Source organism: Gobio gobio (genome assembly GCF_949357685.1).
Source record: "Gobio gobio genome assembly, chromosome: 16".
NCBI lineage: Eukaryota > Metazoa > Chordata > Actinopteri > Cypriniformes > Gobionidae > Gobio > Gobio gobio.
In genome coordinates, this window is record NC_137109.1 from 10,966,867 (window position 1) to 10,994,498 (window position 27,632).

General features: G+C 38.8%; 1 protein-coding gene across 1 annotated transcript in view; it reads left to right on the forward strand.

The window, feature by feature from the left end:
• fgf18a (fibroblast growth factor 18a) overlaps nt 1-22,843 on the forward strand; it is a 34,866-nt gene extending 12,023 nt beyond the window's left edge. Inside the window, exons 2-5 of the mRNA XM_079839581.1 lie at nt 12,110-12,149; nt 12,522-12,699; nt 18,133-18,239; nt 22,127-22,843. Coding sequence (XP_079695707.1) covers nt 12,110-12,149; nt 12,522-12,699; nt 18,133-18,239; nt 22,127-22,396 — 595 coding nt within the window. The 3' untranslated portion in view covers nt 22,397-22,843. The remainder of the gene's footprint in view (nt 1-12,109; nt 12,150-12,521; nt 12,700-18,132; nt 18,240-22,126) is intronic.
• The last annotated feature ends 4,789 nt before the right edge of the window (nt 22,844-27,632 follow it).

Genomic DNA, 27,632 nt, shown 5'->3' on the forward strand with positions numbered 1-27,632 from the left:
AACAAGCAAACAGACAGACATTGTAAATAAAACAAAAATTATTGGAGTATATTTCTCCAGTTAATTTAATGGGTTACTTGCCGTCTCTGCAATTATTTGTGAAATGTACTAGCATTTTTTGAGTAAAATAATAGTTAATCGCCAATTTTGGGCGAGTCAAGTCCAAAGTTTTGGGTGAACTATTCCATCAACTTGTACTGAACCTTCCCTTTAATTGCGTGGTTTAGTCACGTGAGGCTGGCGTTATGAGTGCATGTGTACATTGAGTGTGTGTTGACAGGCATGATGGAGAGAGTGTGTACATGTGCGTGTCTGTTTCGTTGCAGCTGTCAGCTGGTGAGACGCTTCCTTCTTCTCTCTCATATCTCTTCATAGCTGAGGCAGTGTGGGGGAGTCTTTCATTCTCTACTTCCAGACAGGGAAACAAGAGAGAGGAAGGGAGAGAAAGAGCAAGGGATTAAAAACGACAAGATGAGAAACACTCTCTCAATTCCTTTCATATCTCCTCCATTCCTGTCTTTTTTTTCTCCCTCCGGCGTGTTTTCCTCTGTTTGCGGCGTCTCCACTGACCCTGGCGGTGATTTCATTTTGCGGGGTGAATTTTTGGGATGTAAACAAGCGAACAAGCGACGGGCCACAGCTGAATCATCCGAAATAAATCAAAAACTACCGTCTTATCGCGATCAGAGTAATATTAATTTTGCAAAGAGCCGCAACCTGGCCGCAATTCTCACAAATCATAACGTCAGACAGAGGAAACCTCATTGACTGGGAATCTGGTGGAGTGAGCTCACCGATGTGCTGTTACATCAGGGGTCAGAGGGCATTTCTGGAATCGAGTGAGTCAGCGTCACTGGAATCGTGTTGCTTCTGAAACCATATAAGAAATCATAAGCCTTTCTATGCGGCGGTCTCTGAATAAGCAAACATATGACTGAGGCGTCTGTTAAAGGATGAGATGCGTCATTTCTGCATCACTAAACTGAATCACAAAAATAATCAAGAAAAATAAATGTTTTCAAAAACTCAATTGGGTCTTCCATTGGTTGATAGATGGATATGAATGGCTTACTTGTAATTTACAAACACTTCAAAATAAAGGTTCTTTACTGGCATTGATGGTTCCATTAAGAACCTTTAACATCAATGGAACCTTTCTATTGATCAAAGGGTTCTTTATGGTGAAAATAAAGTTAAACTTTATAGTTCTTTAAGGAACCCAAAATAGTTATTATATGGCATTGCTGCATAGATTGTATAGTCTATGCATGCTAATGATTGAAAACTATTTTTTTTAAATACACAAATGACATGACAAGAGTGCATAGTACGATACTTGGGTTATTATCTAAAACTATTCAAAACATTTTTGTTCATTGAAGTAAAGTAAATAAAATAAAATGCTGAAAATATAAAAATAAAAACTAACATTTGAAATATGAATACTATAAATAATACTAAAATAACAGCTGCATGCTGTGCTGCATGTTCTAACTATTGTGTTTAAAAAGATTCACATACATTCTGGACATTTGCTGACCATCAGAACATGAAATGCATATGCCCAAAGACTTTATATATAGGAAGATGGTGCACTCCGATTACTTATGAATGGGAGAAAGTGCAACGCCCAGTATGGCGAATAAGCCCCGCCTTCTACACAAAAGAGCCAATCATTGATTAGTAATGTAATTACGTCACTTAGTCATGTTAGAAGCTCCGGTTGCTATAGAATCTGAGACGCACGTTTAGGATTGCACATGCGCATTCATTTTGTCCAGGCCCACAAAATTAATTTATAAGACAGTTGTTGTCAGATTTCATTGGGGATTTCAAACATGAAATTGAATCGTAAGCTTGGCGAACAGTTGTGGAGAATTTGATGTTTCCCCATTCAAAGAGATAGGAGCTGCACTTGCATGCCTGAGAGGCGTTTCAAAGATGGCCGCCGAGGGAAAGGACTTGTCTCAAAGAGACTCTGATATGGCACACTTTTCTGGAAACACTTCAGGAGTTTCGAAGTTGTCATCTGATTGGTTGAATTCTACCGGATGTCATGTATGTCTTGTTCTTTAACGATAAGATGTCGTGATGCCAAACTCCCTCATGCCGTCGTGTTTAAAACTGTGACAATGAGCGCTTACCAGGATCAACTAAACGCTGGATGTTCAAAAGTATGTGGACTTCCCGGCTCCATTGGTGCAGTAAACATGCACAACGTTCTTGAATGAGTAATTTATAGATGCACGCTGCTCTGTTATTGCAGGAACATTGACTTTACATTTTCACGCCTCTAAACATGACGCGGAACAAAACTAACTGTGACTGGTTGCGTTACATGTCAATGTCCTCCAAGGAATGCCTTGGAGACCTTCTGTTGTCAGTCTGAAGGTCTGGCAACGCGAGACTAACATTTAAAAGGCAGCGTTTTAGCATTTCACTCTTCCAATATATCTTCCAGATGAATATTTACAGCACGTATCTAATAAACATCCGGGAAAAATATGCATGGTATCTGGAATTGGTAAAGACCTTTTATACCCTAAACCAGGCATTCTCAACCCTGGTCCTCGAGGGCCACTATCCTGCAGAGTTTAGGTCCAACCCTAATCAAACACACCTGAACCAGCTAATTAAGTTCTTCAGGATTACAGGCAGGTGAGTTTGATCAAGGTTGGAGCTAAACTCTGCACAGTGGCCCTCGAGGACCAGGGTTGAGAACTCCTGCCCCAAACCAACCCGCACACTAGCCACTAACAGAAGTACACTTACAGCTGACTTATGAGTAGTTTGCTTAAACTACTCATTTTGACTAGTGTGAAAAAAGCATTTTGGCCGCACAAGTATAGCAAAACTTGTACACACACCCACACGCTCATGATCTCAGACATTCGGTCATGGGGAGGTCGCGGGGTCACTGGCGAGACGATAAGGAGGAAGTGATGTGTTCCGCTTTTTTTCTCTCTCTGTTCACACCCACTCTCGCCTTCTCAATGAGTGACATCACACTGACCACACCCACACCACCCAGAGAGAGAGCGATATATCTGATTCACTGTTTTCAAGAAACATTTGCCAAGAAGGACACAGGGAGGGAAAGACAGAGAAATGTGTGCACAAGCTGTGTGAGAGAGAAAAAATAAAGAGAATATGAAACAAATCCAGTATTTTAATATCATTGATATCCTAGTTTTTGTATATAGATTATATTTTTCAATGTTTTCATTTTAGTTCAAAATTAGCAATTTTGTTGTGTTTTAGTTATTTCTGTTAGTTTTTTTTGGTAACACCTTAATTAAGCCTTTATATAAAATACATTATAAAAGTATTTTTAATGCATCTCATTAATGCACCTTATAATGCAATGTATGATCTAATAATGAGTAATTGTAACCACAGATATAATACATTACAATACGTCATTGAACACGCTTTCAGAATATATAATGCATTAAAAACCTTTTTACAATTACTTATGAAAAAATAGTGCATTATTACATACGATATGAATACCTTTATAATGCATTATAAACTAAAGGCTTTAAGTAAAGTGTTACCCTTTTTTTAAATGCCAATATACATTTTAAGTTTTAGTTTTTAAATGTAGTTTTATTTATTTCAATTTTAGTACTTCAACTTAAATACACATTTTATATGTCACCAACTATAGCTGAAATAAAAGTAGTACGTTTTATATATTTTATTTTATTTCAGTTCATGTAATGATTTTTTTTATTGTTTCAGTTTTAGTTAACGATAATAACCCTGCATTAAACATGTCAGCACACCGATGGCTTCATTACAGTTAGTGGTGTTCAACAAGGCAATCGTCTGTATTATTTTTATAGAGATCAACATCTGAACAAACCATTACCCTAAAAATGCAACTTTTACACATTACGCATGCCATACCGCTTTGCAACAGACATTTATTTTGTTGAGGCCTCTGATGTTACTTTAAGTAATCAAACTCAAGGTTTTCACCTGGTGGATGATAAAACAGCTGAGAAAATCCCACAGCCATATCTACAGACCAGAAGATTACAGAGCAAACAATAGCAGTTGCAAATCGATGTCCTAAAACCCTCAAGAACGCTTTAAGAACCTTATAGCAACACCTAAGTATCATGACATGGGAAAATGCCTATCTGCACATTAAACTAGGATTGAAGAATGCATTTTAACATCCGGAAAATTACACTTGTGTCATCATCTAACTTCTAAAATCTGTTCACAAACCACATCTGCAGGCAGATGCATAAAACTGAAGCTGTACCTCTTCTGTTGAGCAGGTGTAGACCAGCATCATGAAGACTTGTGCCAACAGCAGCAATGCATGGAGAGGCAAAGTTGAGCTCTGTGTCAGTCCACAGGGATGCATGTGTTTGTTTTAAAGTCTCTACCTATAGGAAAGAAAAGTCACAATGGAGATTCTCATTAACCCTGTAAAGCCTGACACATGAAATAATAGGCAGCAAAATCTAGGTTTTTTTTAATGGAACAATCTTTAAAATGTGTTTCATATTTGATACGTCAGGCTTTTCTGGTTCATATAGTCTGATGAAGTGAGAATATGGTGGAAAAAAACTAATTTTTATGAGCAAAAATATGCAATATTTATGTGGTTGAAAAATTGTATTCTGATTCTGTTTGCAATTCTGCATGCTATGTAAATCAATGAGATCTTTATAACAGTATAGCAGACTCTATGGGCCCTATTTCTAACGATCTGAGTGCATGGTCTGAAGCACATGGCACAGGTGCACTTATGCCGAGTTCACACTGCCCGATTTTAGGCGCGATTTTGACTCTGCGACATATTTTGCGAAATCGCCAACAAATGCCTGAAATCATAGGCAAATCGGTGCTTGTGCACGCGAGTGACAATCATGCAGTGTGAATTATCAAATTCGCATTCAGAGAGAATCGTAAACGAGTCGCAGACGCCCGTGAGATATATTTGGCATGCTACATACGTATCTGGACCTGTCGGGGATTCAAAATCCTGCGGTGTGAAATGTGTTCTGACTGAAAAATACATTGGCGATGACCGACAGCCAATGAGAGAGCAAGATACAGGGCAGCTGGAGGTTCGGGTAGTTATAGACCAGAATATCGGTATTTTAATAGATAGATTTACAATTATATCAAACAGAAACAAAGCAAAAACATTTGCTTGACCAGCCACAGGAGTAGCACATCGCAAAATTATTTATTTACTTCAAACTCTCTTTGCAGAACACAATCCTTGCTCCCTGCGTCTCCCCAACCATTTCCTCCATAATCTTTTTGTTCTCCTTTTCGCTACAAATCAGTGCACAGACTATTTGGATTGCAAGCTTTCTGCAGATTATCATTTTTAATAACAAGTCTTGCGCGAGAACAGTTTGACGCACGCGCAATCTCGCGTTGTTTCCTTGTTGCTTGTGAAACGTAGTTTGTGGACGGGACAGAGCTGTCGGCCATATTTATTATGTCTATGCTGTCTGTGATTCTTCCTATTGTAAAGTCATGCAGTGTGAAACCCCCTGTCGCCGATCATTCGTGCACAGCAGGAACTGAATGCTACCACAGATAGTCATGCAGTGTGAAAAGAGCAGTGATCCGACCAGTTTGAAAATCATGGAGTCTGAACTCGGCATTAGGGCTTGTCTGAATCCACTTTTGCTAGTTTAACGACGGAAAAAAAAGGTTGACACAGCAGGCGCATGGTCTAAAAGGGTTGTACCTAGACTCTAAATGAGTCATGGGTGTGTTTTGGGCATAACGTGCAATAAACCAATCAGAGTCTCATCTCCCATTCCCTTTAAAAGCCAGTTGTGCTTGCACCATGGCGGATTTGCTATTTACATGGCGGAATTTTGCGAGCGGAAAGACTGAACGCTTCTCCAGAGAGGAATCCTTTAATTTTTTATATTTTGCATGTTTGTGTGCTGCTGCGCATCCCTGTGTGTGTAATAAGCAGAGTGTACACGCGTTGTGCACCCGTCTACAGGCACATATTACTAACGCGCCTTTTAAATAACACAAAAAATACTGCGCTATTGACTTTCATAGATTCAAGGCCTGTACACACCGGGACGAATATCGCGCGCGCTTATCGCCAGCGTTTTTCGTGCCGTTTTTCGGCGCGTCTTGAGTGTTCACACCCAAGCGATTTTCACTGGCGCTGCGCCGAGTGAACGTGCACATTCAGTCGATGCGCTCCCGGTACACAAGATGGTGCTGCGGCACTTTAAGCCTCTGACACTCGCTTGTCACACAGAAGGAGAAGAGAGACAATTTTATGGTATTTACGTGCTTGCCAAAACCATAGACATATTATGTATATGGACAAAACCATTCACACACTTTTTGCTAACTGGCAAGCAGCATTAGCAGTTCATCTTCTTCTTTGTCTACTTACTACTTCTTCGTCGTATCAATGTGTGCTCGGCAAGACTGTTTTGTGCTTGAGCGCCACCAAGTCGTGTTTTACTGTCACTTCAGCAGCTCCAGGCACGTGAACAAAAGCGCCGATCTCATTGGTCGGCCAGTTTTTTACGCGCCGCGTCAAAATAAAAAAACGAACCCGAGGCGTTTTTTTAAAAATGACGATTTTACGCCTGGCGTTTTGCGCGTCGGTGTGAACACTCACATTGGCGCCCATTGTTTAGTCCCGAGGCGTTAAACGTCGGCGATAAACGCGTGCGAAAATCGTCCCGGTGTGAACAGGCCTTCAGGTTGTTGTTGTTGGTCGTTTTCAGTTTCTCAAAATAGCAACGCACCAACAATGTGCCTGAACACACCTCGTTTTCAGACCAGCACGTACAAGGGTGAACAGATGGGTGCGAGTGCATTTGCTATTTAAACAACGTGGTGCTGGATGTGAAAATGATAACTGCATCGGGCTGAAACTAGCAAAAAACACTTGCGTTGCACCTGGTGTCGCATTGCACCTGCTGTATGATAGGGTGCAATATCTCCAATAATATGAATAAGATGATATTTAAATGCTTAGTTGTGTGATTAAAGCTCTGTAATTTTAAAACATATACAGTACAATGATGATTGAGAGATGGATCATATTTGATACTCGCATATTAACAATTAAAAAAAAGTTATGTATGGATAATCAAGTAAAACTAAGTTGCTTCAGTCCAGTAAGTGTTCGTTACTGAAATATTACTAACAATAAAAAGTATTCTTACATTCACTTTATAAAAATCAGTAAAGATTCCACAGCATAAGATCCAGGAGCTGAAGGTGGACGTTTTTACAATTATAATAAAAGACCTTTTACCTGCTTAATACTATCAATCAGATGACAGAAGGCATTTAGTAGATTGTGTACAACAGCGGGTTTTGTTCAAGTTGATCATTTAAGAAATGTATGTACCAAATATACACCGATCAGGCTTAAAGGTCCCGTTTTTCCTGTTTTTTTTTAAGTTTTGATTGTGTTTACAGTGTGCAATATAACATGTGTTCATGTTTCGCGTGTAAAAAAACACAGTATTTTTCACACAATTTACTTATCTGTATACCGCTGTTTTCAATGTCCTAAAAACGTCTTGATGATTTCCTTATTCTATGAAGTCCCCCCTTTAGAAATACGTAACGAGTTCTGATTGTGCCAGCGGTTCCCGTGTTGTGATTCGACAGCAGCTTAGCGCACGTTGCCCGGAAAGGTCACGCCTCTTACCATAACGGGGAGATGCATGTGCTCAAACTACAGCGTCCCTGAAGGCCAAACAAAGGTGATTTGACTCCGGGATGAAAATAACAGCGTCTCGACCTTTTACTGTCTATGGTCTCGACCGGTCTCGACAACATGACGACAAACGCAACACTTCCTCTTCTCTACGTGGGAGAGCAACAAGACCACGCCCCCTTTTTTGCGTATTCTTGTGGGCGGAGGTTAGTCGACAAACTGTTCTACTGACGTCATTAAAGCAGGGAGTACAGGGATGTAGTCCAAACCGGCCGTTCGCTGTAGGCTTTGAAAGGGAACTTCTGTTAAGTAAAATATCTCGCTTGGCATTGAACTTTGAGCTTTATAATTTTACAGGTATTATTTATGCTCTAACAGCAACATTACACACTAACTAAAGTTTGAAAAATGGGATCACGAAGAACAGGACCTTTAACATTAGGTGAAGTGAATAACACTGATGATCTCTTCATCACGTCACCTGTTAGTGGGTGGGATATATTAGGAAGCAAGTGAACATTTTGTCCTCAAAGTTGATGTGTTAGAAACAGGAAAAATGGGCAAGTGGAAGGATTTGGGCGAGTTTGACAAGAGTCAAATTGTGATGGCTAGATGACTGGGTCAGAGCATCTCCAAAACTGCAGCTCTTGTGGGGTGTTCCTGGTCTGCAATGGTCAGTACTTATCAAAAGTGGTCCAAGGAAGGAACAGTGGTGAACGGGCGACAGGGTCATGGGCGGCCAAGGCTCACTGATGCACGTGGAGAGCGAAGGCTGGCCCGTGTGGTGCGATCAAACAGACGAGCTACTGTAGCTCAAATTGCTGAAGAAGTTAAAGGGTTAGTTCACCCAAAAATGAAAATTCTATCATTAATTACTTACCCTCATGTCGTTCGACACCCGTCAGACCTCCGTTCATCTTCGGAACAGAAATGAAGATATTTTAGTTGAAATCTGATGGCTCAATGGCACGTTACACTCTCAAGACCCTTAAAAGGTCCTAAAGACGTCGTTACAAAGTCCATCTCACTACAGTGGTTCTAAAATAACTTTATGAATCGGCGACAATAGTTTTTGTGCACAAAAAAAAACCTAAATAACGACTTATATAGTGATGACGATTTCAAAACATGGCCTCATGAAGCTTCGAAGCGTTATGAATCAGTGAGCCGAATGATGATTCGGATCGTGTGTCAAACCGCCAAACTGCTGAAATTTGGCGATTCAAACTGCTGAATCGACTCACTGATTCATAACGCTTCTAAGCTTCATGAGGCCGTGTTTTGAAATCGTCATCACTATGTAAGTCGTTATTTAGGGGTTTTTTGCACAGAAAAACTATTGTCGCCGATTCATAAAGTTATTTTAGAACCACTGTAGTGAAATGGACTTTGTAACGACATCTTTAGTACCTTTTAAGGGTCTTGAGAGTGTAACGTGCCATTAAGCCAATGGAGGCCTTTCAGAGCCATCAGATTTCAACTAAAATATCTTCATTTCTGTTCCGAAGATGAACGGAGGTCTGATGGGTGTCGAACGACATGAGGGTAAGTAATTAATGACAGAATTTTCTTTTTTGGGTGAACTAACCCTTTAATGCTGGTTCTGATATAAAGGTGTCAGAATACACAGTGCATTGCAGTCTGTTGTGTATGGGGCTGCAGGCTGCCGACCGCAGACCAGTCAGGGTGCCCATGCTGACCCCTGTCCACTGCCGAAAGTGCCACAGAGCAATGGAAGAAGGTGGCCTGGTCTGATGAATCACATTTTCTTTTACATCACATGGATGTAAAAGAAAGTATACTTCATGTGAAGTATCTTCACAGAATCAAACAGGAAAATAACAGTGTTGCAAAATTCAAGCATAATGAAATGACTTACAGTTTCAGCCGTTAAGCAGCTCTACAGAAGACATCCGTCATTATTCTGCTCAATGTTGATTCAGTTTAGTTCAATAAAGCTCCATTGGTTGATCTGAAGTTGAAACTCAAACAATCAGTCTCACAGTTGTACGCTGCGAATGGTTTACTTATAGTTGTCTCTACATATTTAGCTGCGAAATGAGAGTGTTTTTACATCAGAAAAATTACCCACGTCACCTTCAAGTGTATTTGAGCAGAAGCGAAACCTGTTCCTTCACTGGTTTCTATAGTTTTGAGTTTGCAGCAGGCGTTAGTCCCGTAGGGGCCTGTGGTCTCCTCTTTGGCTGTCATAACATCGGACTTTTCACACTGACTTATGTTGAGCAGACGCACTGATCCGTCCTGCAGGCCTGTTCGATTTCAAAGTCACGGTCCCCTGCCAGAAAGGGCCTGTGGTGATGGAGAACTTTACCGTGGGCCGTGCAGCGCTGCCCTCATCCACTCGCTCTTATACGCTTAAAATCTTACTCACACCCACGGGCGTCCAAGTTTCCATGAAAATGTGAGTTATGCTTCAAATGTCAGGTTTTTCCCTTTTCCAAAAACATGTGGCGATTAAACCAAGGGAAAGTAGCTTAAAATCAGCATGAAATGAAAATCTATTTTCTAAATGCGAGTTATAGATCTTATAGTAAACAATGGACCTTTTTCACATTTCCGGGGTTCTCCGAAGTTGAAGTCGTCACATCATATAACTTCTATACGCTGTATTTTAAACGCAAGAGTGATCGGCCATTTGTAACTTGAATGCGCGTGTCTTCCAGTGTCATTCGTTTCCAGTTGTTTTACCTGTACAAAGACAGATTTATATTGCAAACTGGTATTTATTTATCACATCATTTTAATATATAAAGCAGAATGACCATTTACTGCATGTTGTCATTCTTCTAGTCGTAATGAATCTGAAATCCTGCACATTCACCGAAAATAACGTACTTCTACACTGCAAAATAAGGTGGATAGTGGTGAACGGAAACTACAACGCAGTCAGAAGAGAGAACAATGTCAAATTTGCTGTCACTCCGAAACTCAACTAGTTTTCTATCATTTAATTCCAAGGTAATATAGTGTTATAAATGTCCAATATATTTAAAAAAAATGGAAATATAAAAAACCTGTGCATGCGTTTCATATTTAATAACTTACAGTGTATGTAAAGAACACTTTTTAAAATGTGCTTTCACCCAATCAGTTTTGAGCATCCGGATTGTACAATCAAACATGTCTTGTGGGTCACTCTCGGAGTATGCATTTATTTGTCTTTTAAACTGTTGGAAACAGAGTGTAAAAGTGGACTTCAAAGATTTCTTATCCTGTTGTGCCCTCTATGACCAGCGACTAGTCGACGTCAAGCTTAAAGGGTTAGTTCACCCAAAAATGAAAATTCTGTCATTAATTCCTCACCCTCATGTCGTTCCAAACCCGTAAGACCTTCGTTCATCTTCGGAACACAAATTAAGATATGTTTGATGAAATCTGATATCTCTCTGACCCCCATAGACAGCAATTTAATTAACACTTTCAAGGTCCAGAAAGGTATTAAAGGCATTGTTAAAATAGTCCATGTGACTCCAGTGGTTCAACCTTAATGTTATGAAAACTTTTGGAAAAAGCTTGAAAATGCTATTGCGGACTGTTGTGGAGAGCGTTTTGAAACGAAAACGCCATTTTCAAATGTATCCGGATTAATGTAGACATAGCCTAAGTCATCAACACAGAAATACTTTTGCCAATGGCAACATTTATGCTGTGTTTTTGTATAATGACCACTGAACTGTATAATATCCACATTATGAAATAGGCCAATTGGTAATGCTTTAAAATAAGGTTCCATTTATTAACATTAGCTGACTACATTAGTAACAATAAAAAATAATTGTATTTATATTTTAACATTATTTAATGGACCTGAGCTAACACTGTAAGCAATTATTTTTTGAAGGTGTAAAAAATATGTATACTGTATATTGGAGCATGTTTTACAAGAAAATGCTTTCTACTTCAAACGTTCATGTTTAATTCAATGTGTTACTTGCCATTTCTTTGTAGTTATGTGAGACATTTACAAGCAGTTTCTGAGTTGTTTCAGTGGAACAGTTGTATTTTTATTAACTAGCATTAACAAAGATGATTAAATACTTTAACAAACGTATTGCTCATTGTTAAGTAATGGGTAAAGTGTAGTCAAATAATTTAAATAATAAATATTTCATGTCCATTTATTTTTTTTATTTGATAAGTAGCAGCATTATAAGTGGGATAAACAAACTCTTTCAGTATGATATAAGACCCGTCTAGGTTTATTTTGTGATAATGAGTGTGTGACTGTACATTATCCTTTACATAAACTTCAAGCTCTTTAGATGTTAATTATAACATCCCTTTCCCTGTGGATCTGCTCCGTCAGCAGGGCTTTGGGATGCAGGGTGGATTTGTTTTTGTTACTATGGTAACACTCACCTGACCTTGACTGCTCTCTCTCTCTCTCTCTCTCAGGTATATCCAGATGATGCTGGTCATGTGTAATCCTCTACAGGTGAGTTAACCTGCACAACATCAAACAAAAAGGACTGTTTAATAGACATTCCTGTGCACAATTTATCATTTCATGTTATTTGTCTTAATAATCTTACATCAAAATAGTAAAAAAAATGTGTCAGATGCTCTGGATCCTGAACTTGACCGCTGGTGTTTTAAATCATCCACAATCCACTGCAAACTCACATTCTAATATGAAATGCCTGCTTTAACAATAAAAACCATAAAGTCAAACTATATAGGCCATTACCATGGTACTTTTTTGTTAGTGATGAGAATTGTTTTTACAATGATTTCACTACAGAAAAATGTCTGATTAAGAGGGGAAGAAAGACTGGACATGAGGATGTGTGTGGTCTGTTGCCTGCAGGTGTTTGGAGTGGATGGGGTGAATTTCAGCGTGCACGTGGAGAATCAGACTCGTGCACGAGACGCCATGAGCCGGCGACATCATCGCGTGTACCAGCTTTACAGCCGCACAAGTGGAAAACACGTCCAGGTGCTCGGACGCAAAATCAGCGCCCGCGGAGAGGACGGAGACAAATATGGTAACAACACACATACACACACACACACACACACACACACACACACACACACACACACACACACACACACACACACACGCGCGTATGTCTCACTCTTCTAGCAAAAACACATGAGAAAGACCACCCACAAACACACACACACACACACACACACAGGAAACAGGAAAAGTAGAAGACAAAGACTCAGCTACTGCTGATACAGTAATTTACAGACAGAGAGAAAAAAGCCAGTGAATTCTATTTTCTTGCAGGTTTTTGTTGAAATTCCAAGAAAAACAACTTACTCTAAGAAAAAAAGGTTAAATGTGGTTCTATATAGAATTTTAAAGAACCCTTTATGAGAGGGGTTTTCAAACTGGGGCCCGGGGACCCCCAGGGGCCTGCAAGAGAGGGACAGGGGGTCCGTGGAAAAGTCAAGAAAAATAAAACTGTAAAAAATAATAATAATAATTAGATTAAAATAAAATAGTAAAGCAATACATTTTAAAAATATTAGTTAGTTATTAATCAATTAAATAAACTAAATTAGATTAAAATAAAATATAAAATACCAATATAAATAAATACAAATTTGATTCAATTAAATAAATAAGCAAGAAATAAATAAATACTACATATAACAATACATTACTACATTGAGGAGAACAATATATATAATAATAATGTAACAAACTAATTTTAGATTTATAATTTTAAAAAAATGGTGTATAAATTGAGTGACTGAAAGACAGAAGCCTTATAAATTTTAGAACGGGGGTCCCTCACACAGGGATGATCATATTTCGGGGTCCGTGGCATCTAAAAAAATTTGAAAACCCCTGCTTTATGCCAAAAAGGTCCCATATAAGGAGGAATGTTTTAAAGTATTGCATAATACATTCATGTTTAACAGATCATTTCTTTTTCTTTCTTTTTTTGTGATAAAGTATGTTAACATGCTGCTTAAATCATACAATTTTATTAAAACAAAATGAACTCATTAAAACTAAACCCATAAAAAGATCAGATGATGGGAAACTCTAAAAGGTTCTATATTTGAAGCGCATGACAGAACCCTTTAATCAAAATCATATCAAATTTCCACTTGTTTCAGTTCCAATATTTATCCAATACCATACAATTGCTCATTTTCTGTTTAAATAAAGGTAATATTGGTTTAAATAAATGTATTTGCGGCCATCAGCCATCCTGACCTCTAGATATCATTATATCGACTACTGAAAAACCTGTCAGTCGACCACTATCCTCTCCCCCATTCATCCATTCATTCATCCATTCATCCATCCCCCTCTCCTCCTCTCAATGGTCTCAGATGTGTTTCAGAAGCACACAATCAATGGATAAGGAAGTTGAAAATCGATATCTGCGCTCAAATCTAACAATGGGCCGGTTTCATTCCTGAATGAATCTTACAAAACATTAAAATAATTAACATTAAAAATATTTTTTAAAAAGCATGAGAAGGAACATTTCTCATTTTCCTTTAGTTTAAATGAATGTACTAAAATAAAAAATAAAGCTATAATAAAAATGACAAAAACACACAATAAAATGGATAATACGCAAATAAAAACTATTTCAAAATATAAAACAACTATAAATGATCTAAATGATACTAAAATAATGCTGTACTGTAAGTATTTTAATGTATTATAATACACAAATACTGTAATACAACATTATATTTAAACCACTATAAATTAAATACAGCAAATACTAACCATTGTATAAAAATACTTTAAATTTAAATAATGTATCATTGATTTTCCCCCCAATGCATTAATCAGAATAAAACTTAATGAGAAAATAGGCTGAAATGGGCTTAATTCTGACTAAATTAATGTCAGAATTTAGAACATCTTAATTGTCCTAAAACAAGTTTCATTTTAATTAAGCAAAATATTATTTATCTCTGGGGTGAATAAATGATCTGGACATGATCTTGACAGGTTTTGTGAGATCCGCCCTCATAATTCTTTCATTTTTTTTATTGTGGAAATATTGTTCTGAAAGCTTCCGGGTTTTCATGATCGGCTCTCCTCATCAGGAAATAAATGGAACAGAAAGACAGGGAGATGGGAAGGGGGATGAGGATGAATGTATTTACACAGCGAGTGAGGGATGTCTGGATGAGGAGAGATTGGAGGACGACAAAGAGGTTATTGATCTCTGGTGACCCCTGCTCTCATAAAGGTCACGTAGGAGCCATTTCAGAGCTTCAACTGCCATATCCTGAAATACGCGCACACACACAAATACAAACACACACACACACACACACACACACACACACACACACACACACACACACACACACACACACACACACACACACACACACACACACACACACACACACACACACACACACAAACTGAATGACCTCAGTGAAATATAGCTGGAGGTTTTTAAAATGCAGTGACAGAGAGGCTATGTTCAGAAGAGCATAGTACAATACTACTCATGCTATTTCTGCAGCATGCATTATGAATACTGTCTGGAATATGCATGGAAATCTCGATCACCTACCACTGCCAACTTGTATCCCATAATGAAGTGCAATGAACAAAGTTCAGACAATGTTTTTAACATCTGTCTTGATTCATTATTTGATCAGACTACAGAAAGTTAAGACATTTGTATCAGAAAATTGGATTTAAATATCATATTTACTTGCTAAATGTAGCATACTATTTAAAATAGTGTTGCACATTTCATATATTTTGTAAAAATGCTTTAATAAGGTAAAACAGCCACAATTATATTTATTAGTTTTGTTACTTCAACAACCGTCGTTTTTAAAATTGTGATTTCTAGACTTTCTATACTTATATACAGTGCCCTCCACAATTATTGGCACCCCTGTTTAAGATGTGGTCGTGGACTTCAAAAAATTCTCCTTATTTTTTAAACAACATAGAACCCAAATGCAAAAAAAGAGAAAAAGTACAAGTTACATTAACTACATTACTTTGGTGGTAAAAAAAATCACACATTTAGAAAAAAAAAAAACAATTGAAATCATGTGTCCCACAATTATTGACACCCCTAACAATTCCTCTGAAAAATTTAATTGATTTTTTTTTAAATATATTTTTCTGTAGTTGCTAAAGTTGGTCAGGGTATCTAGGAACTTTTAATTAGTAATTCATGACTTCCTGTTTCCCTGGGGTATAAAAATTACGTGACACAGAGGCCTAATTCTCTTACTCATTTGTCAACATGGCAAAGACAAGAGAACACACCATTCAAGTAAGGCAGATGTGTGTCGACCTTCATAAGTCAGGCAATGGCTACAAGAAAATAGCCAATCGCCTTAACTTGCCCGTATCTACAGTCAGAGGAATCATTAAGAAGTTTAAAACAACTGGAACAGTGACAAACAAGGCTGGAAGAGGTCCCAAGTTTATATTGCCACAACGCACAATGAGGAGGATGGTAAGAGAAGTAAAAAAATGTCCTAAGCTCACTGTCACAGAATTGCATCAAAGAGTGGCATCTTGGGGTCACAAAGTCTCCAAAACAACCATCAGACACTCTCTACATGCCAACAAGCTGTTTGGGAGGCATGCAAGAAAAAAGCCTTTTCTCACTAACACTCACAAACGTAAACGTCTGGAGTTTGCTAAGCGGTACTGGGACTTCAACTGGGATCGTGTGCTTTGGTCAGATGAGACTAAGATTGAGCTTTTTGGCAACAAACACTCTAAGTGGGTCTGGCCTAAAACAAAAGATGAGTATGCCGAAAAGCACCTCATGCCCACCGTGAAGTATGGTGGAGGATCTGTGATGCTGTGGGCCTGTTTCTCTTCCAAAGGCCCTGGGAACCTTGTTAGGGTGCATGGCATTATGAACGCTTTGCACTACCAGGACATTTTAAATAAAAACCTGATGGCCTCTGCCAGAAAGCTGAAGATGGGTTGTCATTGGGTCTTTCAGCAGGATAATGATCCAAAACATGTGGCAAAATCTACACAAAAATGGTTCAGCAGTCACAAACTCAAAGTCCTCCCATGGCCATATCAGTCCCCAGACCTCAACCCAATTGAAAACCTGTGGGGCGAGCTAAAGAGGAGAGTGCATAAGAGAGGACCCAGGACACTGGATGATCTAGAAAGATTGTGCAAAGAAGAATGGTCAAAGATCCCTCTCTCTGTGTTCTCCAATCTTGTGAAATGTTATAGGAGGAGATTAAGTGCTGTCTTGTTGGCAAAAGGGGGTTGTACAAAGAATTAACATCAGGGGTGCCAATAATTGTGGGACACATGATTTCAAGTTTTAGTTTTTTTCTAAATGTGTGATTTTTTTTTACCACCAAAGTAATGTAATAAAATGAAAGGTTGGATTTTTGTCTTTTTTTGCATTTGGGTTCTATGTTGTTTAAAAAAAAGGAGAATTTTTAGAAGTCCACGACCACATCTTAAACAGGGGTGCCAATAATTGTGGAGGGCACTGTATATATATATATAAAACATTCTTATATATATCTTTTTTTCTTTTCTTTATATATATATATATATATATATATATATATATAAAAAACATTCTTATATATATCTTTTTTTCTTTTCTTTATATATATATGTGTGTGTGTGTGTGTGTGTGTGTGTGTGTGTGTGTGTGTGTGTGTGTGTGTGTGTGTGTGTGTGTGTGTGTGTGTGTGTGTGTGTGTGTGTGTGTGTGTGTGTGTGTGTGTGTGTGTGTGTGTGTGTGTGTGTGTGTGTGTGTGTGTGTGTGTGTGTGTGTGTGTGTGTGTGTGTGTGTGTGTGTGTGAAATGCTGGAAAATTCCATTATTGCAACTTAATTACAGAATTAAATGATTGATTTTAAGTGATTATTATTAAGTCTCAATACATTGCCAGAAGTACCATAAAATAAAAAATCTGTATAGAACTGGAAAATATATTGATATTGTTGCATTTTTTTAAAGCAGTAAGCAATGTACAATATATACAATGAATGCAGTTAGCAGTATGCTAGCATGTCATTTCAAACATTGTTAGAAATAATAAGAAAAGATGGTTATCTAAGTCAGTGGTTTTCAAACCTGTCCTGAAGGCACCCCAGCCCTGCACATTTTGTGTCTCCCTCATATAAGAACTAAATCGGCTGTGTCTGATAAGGGAGACATACAAACTGTGCCGGGCTGGGGTGCCTCCAGGACAGGTTTGAAAACCACTGATCTAAGTAAATCAACCGCTTATAGTCAACTGCTGATGTCAATTATATTGAGGTTTATTTGGCTTAAAACCATCAGCTTATCAATCCACCCCTCTCTCTTGACTGCTATTAATAGTGCCAGTCGAGGCAGCTGCTGAAACAGAGCCTTCGCATCAAATTATAAACCTTAATTTTTTACGTCATTGCAAAACCAGAGCTCACCGTGATATTTTAGTAACGTCTGTCTGTCTCTCTGCCTGTCTCTTCACAAGCCCAGCTCGTAGTGGAGGCAGACACCTTCGGCAGCCAGGTGCGAATCCGAGGGAAGGAAACCAATTATTACCTGTGTATGAACCGCAGAGGAAAGCTCGTAGGCAAGGTGAACTACACTGCTGACTTCTTTCACTTTGTTTCTTTCCTGTATTGAAACAGAAATTTAGAGCATTGTCACTTTGTATAAGTTGCCAATAATCACAGAAGCATGATTTTGACGAAGCATGATTTTGTACTAGATGGTTGATAGTCAGAGTAATGTGATACTGATACCTTAGTATGAAGTATATTCTTACTCTAGAATTAATTTGATTGGACAGAAATGTATATACATATATTCTTCGACTTACAGGTTTTTTTCTTGAAGAGAACAAGAGAGTACACTTTAAATAATGTATTTACCTGCTAGAAACTATTTTTTTCAACTTAGCACACTTGGCAGCTCAACCAGGGGGCAAGATGGTTTAACATTTACATTAAATCACAGTTTATTCGCTATAGTTTAGAAAATGGTAATAAAATATGACAAGAACTGTCAGAACAAATTCAATTAATCTTGATAATGTCAGATAACTTTGATAGAAAGGTAATGGATTACAATCAACCAATCAGCTGTCAGCTGTTCAATTTAAGTACACAATTAGAGAATACCAATTTAGGTCAACCAATGACCAAACAATGCTTAAGTTTGTTAAGTCTGTGGTGTAAAAGGTTGCATTATCAATTAAAGAAATAACACTTCAGCAAAACATGCTCAGGTCAAAGTGTCTGAATAATTTGGTCCCAAATTTGTTATCAATTTTCCTGGTAGTCCACTGTATGAAGAATTGTTGGGTATAATATGTCACAGTTAACTTTATTTTGCTATCCTCACTTACATAAATTAACTATAGTGTCCTGCACCCACTAGTAAAAAAGTATATCTGGTGTCTGAACTGTATATAGACAATATTTTAACAAAATATATTTTAAAATAGGGTAAAACAGCCAAAATTATATTTATTCATTTTGTTATCTTAATTACGGTCATTTTCATTAAAGAGCCAGGATTCCCACAGTTTTTGATATGCTGGAATCATAAAAGTGGGATTTTTAGACTTGGAAAAGTCATAAAAATTAATTATATAAATGGTGTATGAATATATATATATATATATATATATATATATATATATATATATATATATATATATATATATATATATATATATATATATATATATATATATATATATATATATATATATATATATATATATATATATATATATATATATATATATATATACACTCACCTAAAGGATTATTAGGAACACCTGTTCAATTTCTCATTAATGCAATTATCTAATCAACCAATCACATGGCAGTTGCTTCAATGCATTTAGGGGTGTGGTCCTGGTCAAGACAATCTCCTGAACTCCAAACTGAATGTCAGAATGGGAAAGAAATGTGATTTAAGCAATTTTGAGCGTGGCATGGTTGTTGGTGCCAGACGGGCCGGTCTGAGTATTTCACAATCTGCTCAGTTACTGGGATCACGCACAACCATTTCTAGGGTTTACAAAGAATGGTGTGAAAAGGGAAAAACATCCAGTATGCGGCAGTCCTGTGGGCGAAAATGCCTTGTTGATGCTAGAGGTCAGAGGAGAATGGGCCGACTGATTCAAGCTGATAGAAGAGCAACTTTGACTGAAATAACCACTCGTTACAACCGAGGTATGCAGCAAAGCATTTGTGAAGCCACAACATGCACAACCTTGAGGCGGATGGGCTACAATAGCAGAAGACCCCACCGGGTACCACTCATCTCCACTACAAATAGGAAAAAGAGGCTACAATTTGCACACGCTCACCAAAATTGGACAGTTGAAGACTGGAAAAATGTTGCCTGGTCTGATGAGTCTTGATTTCTGTTGAGACATTCAGATGGTAGAGTCAGAATTTGGCGTAAACAGAATGAGAACATGGATCCATCATGCCTTGTTACCACTGTGCAGGCTGGTGGTGGTGGTGTAATGGTGTGGGGGATGTTTTCTTGGCACACTTTAGGCCCCTTAGTGCCAATTGGGCATCGTTTAAATGCCACGGCCTACCTGAGCATTGTTTCTGACCATGTCCATCCCTTTATGACCACCATGTCCCCATCCTCTGATGACTACTTCCAGCAGGATAATGCACTGTCACAAAGCTCGATTCATTTCAAATTGGTTTCTTGAACATGACAATGAGTTCACTGGACTAAAATGGCCCCCACAGTCACCAGATCTCAACCCAATAGTGCATCTTTGGGATGTGGTGGAACGGGAGCTTCGTGCCCTGGATGTGCATCCCACAAATCTCCATCAACTGCAAGATGTTGTCCTATCAATATGGGCCAACATTTCTAAAGAATGCTGAATGCTTCAATGCTTGTTGAATCAATGCCACGTAGAATTAAGGCAGTTCGGAAGGCGAAAGGGGGTCAAACACAGTATTAGTATGGTGTTCCTAATAATCCTTTAGGTGAGTATATATATATATATATATATATATATATATATATATATATATATATATATATATATATATATATATATATATATATATATATATATATATATATATATATATATATATATATAATAAAATAAATTCATAAATTAATCTTTCTAGTTCAATGAAATGCTAAAATATTTTATCAGGTACAAAATGCTGAGGAAAAAAAATGCTGTTTTTGAAACTTGAAATGAAATCATAATTATTCAACTTATTTTACTGAATTCTTTTTTAATATATTACCATTCCTAGATTATGTAAATAAAAAAGTTTGAAAACATGCAGCTTTGTCATTACAGCAGAAGTACAAGAAATACACTGTAAGAAAAAAAAGATACTGGTATTCTATGTTTACATGCATTTCCTTTAACACAATGCAATGTGTAAATCAAAATAACACCTGTTAAAATGAATAGGAAAATAAAAATGTCAAATTAATACTGTGCCCTATTTTAGACACCTCTTAAAGGCCACGTTCACACAGCAGTAGAATACTGTTTCTCAGTCCTGTTTTTGAGTCCTTAATACGGTTGAGTTTGTTCACACAGTTATTTACAGCAGTCACAATCGTAGTCTATAACCAAACTCACACACGTACATTTTCAGGACTCACATCCGCATTCTCTGAAAACCCACGCTGTGTTAACGGAACCGGACTGGGCTGCATTTCCCAAAAGCATTGTGAGCTAAGTTGATCATAGAGACCATTGGTGGCAATGGTTCTACACTCTACTTAAGAATACAATGCTTTTGGGAAATGCAGCCCCTCGTCTGTCACGTCAGAAAGCCGCTCTGTGGTGCAAAACGCATGTCTAACATGTGTTTTCGTGTGTGGTTTCAGTAACTTACAGCGATGGAGATAAGAGTGTGTCATCTGAAGGTTTTAGATTCAGTTACTGTTCTCCTCCGGAGTGGCTCCCATCATTTTTGTTTTACGCGCAACTCAATTGCTCCGCCCAGATATAAAAGCTGCTGTCCGTTAATGAAGATTCGATGGATGAGCTTGCAGCTCAATTGGACTCTTGTCGTGTTAAAAGTAATCAGACTGTTCTGTTTTATCGACGTCACCCTCTTTGATTTTACTTTGGTCACTGGTTGGAGAATATGGGCTTGACTCCTGTTGCACATTCATACAGTTTTCGAGACGCTACTGTAAGTTGCTGTGTGAACGGGACATTTCTGTTCGAGACTCGGATCTGTAACTCGTGTCTGTGCGGTTGAAAATCCCCAAAACTGACAGTGTTAACGTAGCCTAAGGTATCAGTGCGTCTAAGCCTACATGAAATCAAAAAGGTTGAGAACCACTAATATAGATGAATATACCTGTGACTTTAAGTCAAGTTTGGGGTCTTTAAATGCATTAAACATGTAATGTTTGTGTAATGTTCATGGTCAAGCTAACACATGCACCCCTCTCTTTGTTTGTCTCCATGTGTATATGGACTTTTCTGTCCCCAGAAAGCCAGCAATCGTAGCGCAGACTGCGTCTTCATTGAGAAGGTTCTGGAAAACAACTACACAGCGCTAATGTCAGCACGCTACACAGGGTGGTACGTGGGCTTCACCAAAAGAGGGCGCCCTCGCCGTGGTCCGAACACGCTTCCCAACCAGCAGGACGTCCACTTCATGAAGCGCTTCCCGCCCGGAGAGCAGCCGGACTTAACGCCGTTCCGCTTCACCACCGTCAGCAAGAGGAGCAAGAGAGTGCGTGCTGCGCGACCACGTTAATGCGGACGCCAATATCCCACTGCTAACGTTTACATGAGGACTAGGAATAAACAAAGACAGTCCTACTCCACAGTCCAGTGAAAATGACACTGCTAATGCAAAGCAGGACCGTCTTGTCTTGTTTGACCAGACAATGCGATGGCATCACTTTATATTACACTGGGTTGGACCTCTACAACCCTAATAATAAATACTAGCTAATTTACACCAGAGCTGTGGTTTATGACAGCTTACTTCTGACACGGAGATGACTAACCAAAGCAAACACAAGCAAACGGCCGGCCCAGCGCTCGGGCGGAGGAAGCATTAGGCTGCACATCCAACGAAGACACGCAACAAAACACAACACATCGGCCTGTAGACGCTGATCGTGTTGCAATTTTCCTAAGACAAGACTTGGACGTGATCCCGCCTAAGGGACAGGAGCAGATATACCTGGAGAATGAAAGAAAGAAAGAAAGAAAGAAAGAAAGACATGGACATCCAAGAGAGAAGCAAATGAGAGAAAGGCTACTGTTATATGGGAGTGCTGACTTAAAGGACACGTCAGCCAAAAATGAAAATGTAGGCATCGTTTCTTCACCTCATGACACTCTAAACTTGTATGTGCTTAATGTGTGTCTCTTTGTCACACAACAGTTCACAGTGATCATGTTCGTCAAGCTCTCGAAAGCACAAAAAACACCATAAAAACGGTCCATGCGACACATGCATCATATTCCAGGTCATCCGAAATCATGCAGCAAAAGTTATTATTATGATTATTATTATAACTTAAATTCACAGCTCTTGTCCATACAACAACAGCTCATTAGACGATTATAACTTAAAATTGCAATGAATCTTCCGCATTGTGATGTACATTCAAAAGTGTGATTTCTAGACCTGGAAAAGTCATGGAAATTAATAAAATATTTCTATAATGAAAACATTTTTTTTATCGTTATATCCAGAAATTTGAGAAAATAGAAATTGCTATTTGTAAGTAAAATATTTACAAAGTATTGAATTATTTTAACATAGTATCACTCTTATGCTGCATTCACACCAAACGCGAATAGAGCGTCAAAATCGCGTCTAATTTTGAATCCATTCGTATAAATCGCACGTTTGAAGCGAAATAGATGCACGTTCGAGGCGCTCCATGAGAAATATGTCAAAACACCACTCTGCCTCTTTTCATTTTCATTAAAAATATATATTAAACATTAATAGCCACACAAATGTGGTCCAGGCAACGCTCTACATTATCTTCATTGCATGTATATTTAAATATCCTAAAAAATAAAGTTATGAAACTTCTCTTTGCCCTCAGTCAAAACGATTTGGCAGACAACAAATTATAGATTCATGACACCAAAGATCACCCGTTAGATCCACACAAGACGAACCACTACAGGACATCAGAGCCAGCGGCAAACGTCAGAAGGACTGTCCGAGGAAAGGCTGCTCTTGCTGAGGTTAATGAGCGCTGCTGATCCACTGGAGCTCACAACTCCAAAAACGCAAGATCATTTTTTTAAATAGGTGCTCTCTTTATAAATACACCACAGATTTGAGCTCTAAACAACTATATTCTCACCTGAAAAAGTCTTAAAACTACATTTTGTGACACAATAGTAGTATTTTTAAATTATGCGGGATTTCTCATCACGTCACTTTACCACGTGACAGCAGCAAGCAGGCTCCTGATTGGTTAACGTGGCGTGAATTGGCGGCAAAGTTCAAATTTTTCAACTCGGGCATGAGACAATGAATGCACAAAAAGCACCACTCGCGCGTAACGTGCGGATCGCACAAGACGCTCAATTCGTGTCAAACTCGCGTCACGAATGAGGTGGAATCGCGTCCACGCACCTTTCCATTGACTTAACATTGAAATCACTCGCTCCTGACGCTCTATTTGCGTTTGGTGTGAACGCAGCATTAGTTTGAAGGTTGAAAATAAGTAGCATCTTAATATATTTTCTTCTGAATTGTGATCTACATAGCAGATGAGTCTAACAGATTATCGGAAAATAAACAATTAGGGTGGGGACTTGGTTCCAAGCATCAGTTGTTGATTGGATGTTGAGGTGTGGGCGTCAAAAGTGTGCTTGCAGGGGCGGAGTTTAAGAACACTAAATAATTGGATAATCCTGCATACGTCACTAGAGAGAAGTCTGTAGTTTCACCGGAAGATCTAGTCATGACATTCATTTAATTAAACATTACGAAGTCAAAAAAATTAAACAAATGCACGTGTGAATTGTTCACATGAAATTTCAATTCATGGCTCTGTGCCTTGCACAAATCATCATGTGACTCCAGACTACTTGAAATATAGTGCACGAGTCAGTCACAAGGACCACAGTTATGGTGTTTTGTTCATTTTTGGAGCATGAGAGACGTGGTCAATATGAACTGTAAATGTGAGACGAGTAAATAATGACAGAAGATTCATTTTTGGCTGAACTATTCATTTAAAGCTAATGAACGAATGAATGTAATGCTGTATAAGTGTGTGTGATGGCGTATTTCAGGTTGCATTAAAGACCATGAGGGATATAATCATACGTGACTTATAACAAAAGAAGGCCATTTGCTGGATGGACAGAATTTGCCAGAACTGGAATGTAAAAGACAATAATGAGGAATCTCTCTCAAAGCTGCACCAAATGCAAACTAAACGACCAAAGACAAATGGTGACCAATGACAGTGACAACCGGGGGATGTGGAGGGTTGCCACGAAATGACACGAGGAGCAACGTTCCTGTTTGGATTCCATGTGGAATGCTGCTACTGGGAAATATAACGGAGAACCAAAGTCTTATACCAGCTTATTAAAGGAAAAACATTACAAAACCTTTTCTAAATATAAATATATAAATATATATAAATATATATAAAGATTAATGCTGACTAAGTGATATTACTTTGAATGCTACTATCATTGTTGTTACTATAAAAGAATTTCACTTATTTATTTTATCTCTGTGTACGGCAAAAACCTTTCCAAAGCCAGTAAACTCTACAGAAACGTGTCCGTGTTTCAAAACATACATGTTGTGTGAGTCATCATTATCATCAAACAGCTAACGAAGAAGGGTGAATGAGTTAGTACTAGCATTGTCTCAATTTTGTTAGTCCACGTTAGTGATCTGAACCAACAGTGCATTTAATCTAAAGTAAAATTTGAGATGCTTGGATGATTCCCTTTTTCTATGTACACAAAAGGCCTATTTCTCTCTCTCTCCCAAATATTGTTCACAAACTGTCTAAATCTGTGTTAGTGAGCACTTCTCCTTTGCCGAGATAATCCATCCACCTCACAGGTGTGGCATATCAAGATGCTGATTATTAGACAGTGTGATTATTGCACAGGTGTGCCTTAGGCTGGCCACAATAAAAGGCCACTCTTAAATGTGCAGTTTTACTGTATTGGGGGGGTCCATGTTGCCCCATGTCCTAATATTGTGTTGGTCCCCCTTTTGCTGCCAAAACAGCCCTGACCTGTCGAGGCATGGACTCTACTAGACCCCTGAAGGTGTGCTGTGGTATCTGGCACCAAGATGTTAGCAGCAGATCCTTTAAGTTCTGTAAGTTGGATCGGACTTGTTTGTTCAGCACATCTCACAGATGCTCGACGGGATTGAAATCTGGGGAATTTGGAGGCCAAGTCAACACCTCAAACTCGTTGTTGTGCCCCTCAAACCATTCCTGAACATGAGATCGGCCTTTTTGGAGACCGCCGATCAATCATCCCAAAGAGATTATCGACCGATCGAGATCGGTTGCCGATCGATCGGAGCACCCCTACCCTATATATTCCCAAAAGTTCTGGGACGCCTGCCTTTACATGCACATGAACTTTAATGCCATCCCATTCTTAATCCACAGGGTTTAATATGGAGTTATCCCACCCTTTGCAGCTCTAACAGCTTCAACTCTTCTGGCACTGATGTTGGACGAGAAGTCCTGGCTCACAGTCTCCGCTCTAATTCATCCCAAATGTGTTCTATCGGGTTGAGGTCAGGACAAGTTCCTCCACACCAAACTCGCTCATCCATGTCTTTTTGGACCTTGCTTTGTGCACTGGTGTGCAGTCATGTTGGAACAGGAAGGGGCCATCCCCAAACTGTTCCCACAAAGTTGGGAGCATGAAATTGTCCAAAACATCTTGGTATGCTGAAGCATTAAGAGTTCCTTTCACTGGAACTAAGAGTTCAAGCCCAACCCCTGAAAAACAGCCCCACACCATAACCCCCCCTCCACCAAACTTTACACTTGGCACAATGCAGTCAGACAAGTCCCGTTCTCCTGGCAACCGCCAAACCCAGACTCGTCCATTGGATTGCCAGACAGACAAGCGTGATTGGTCACTCCAGAGAACACGTCTCCACTGCTCTAGAGTCCAGTGGCGGCATGCTTTACCCCACTGCATCCCACGCTTTGCATTGCACTTGGTGATGTAAGGCTTGGATGAGCTGCTCGGCCATGGAAACCCATTCCATGAAGCTCTACACACCGTTCTTGAGCTAATCTGAAGGCCACACAAAGTTTGGAGGTCTGTAGCTATTGACTCTGCATACTGTACGTATCACTCTACAAAATTACTTCGTGGCTGAGTTGCTGTTGTTCCCAATTGCTTCCACTTTGTTATAATACCACTAACAGTTGACCGTGGAATATTTGACTTATTGCACAGGTGGCAACCTATCACAGCACCACGCTTGAGTTCACTGAGCTCCTGAGAGCGACCCATTCTTTCACAAATGTTTGTAGAAGCATCTGCATGCCTAGTGCTGGATTTTATACTCCTGTGGTCATGGAAGTGATTGGAACACCTGAACTCAATGATTTAGAGGGGTGTCCCAATGCTTTTGGCAATATAGTGTATATATACACATGTATGCTCCTCCTATATATATATATATATATATATATATATATACATACGTATGTGCGCATAAATAAGGAACACAACTAATTTTTCCAGATATATTACATGTGGACCTGTTGCTTCTAACTAAAGCAGTGAACCCACTCACACACACACACACACACACACACACACACACTACTGTCACCAACAACCTGTAATCCCGGCAGTCTCTGCCCAGCTGAGTCAGCGGGAAAAGCAAAGGATTCCGAGAGAGAAACAGACTGTTCTGAAGGCGAAGTGGTGGAAAGATTTGTCAGCCAAACCCAGAGGAAGGTGTATGGTAATGCTGGAGGAGGAAAGAATGCTAAATA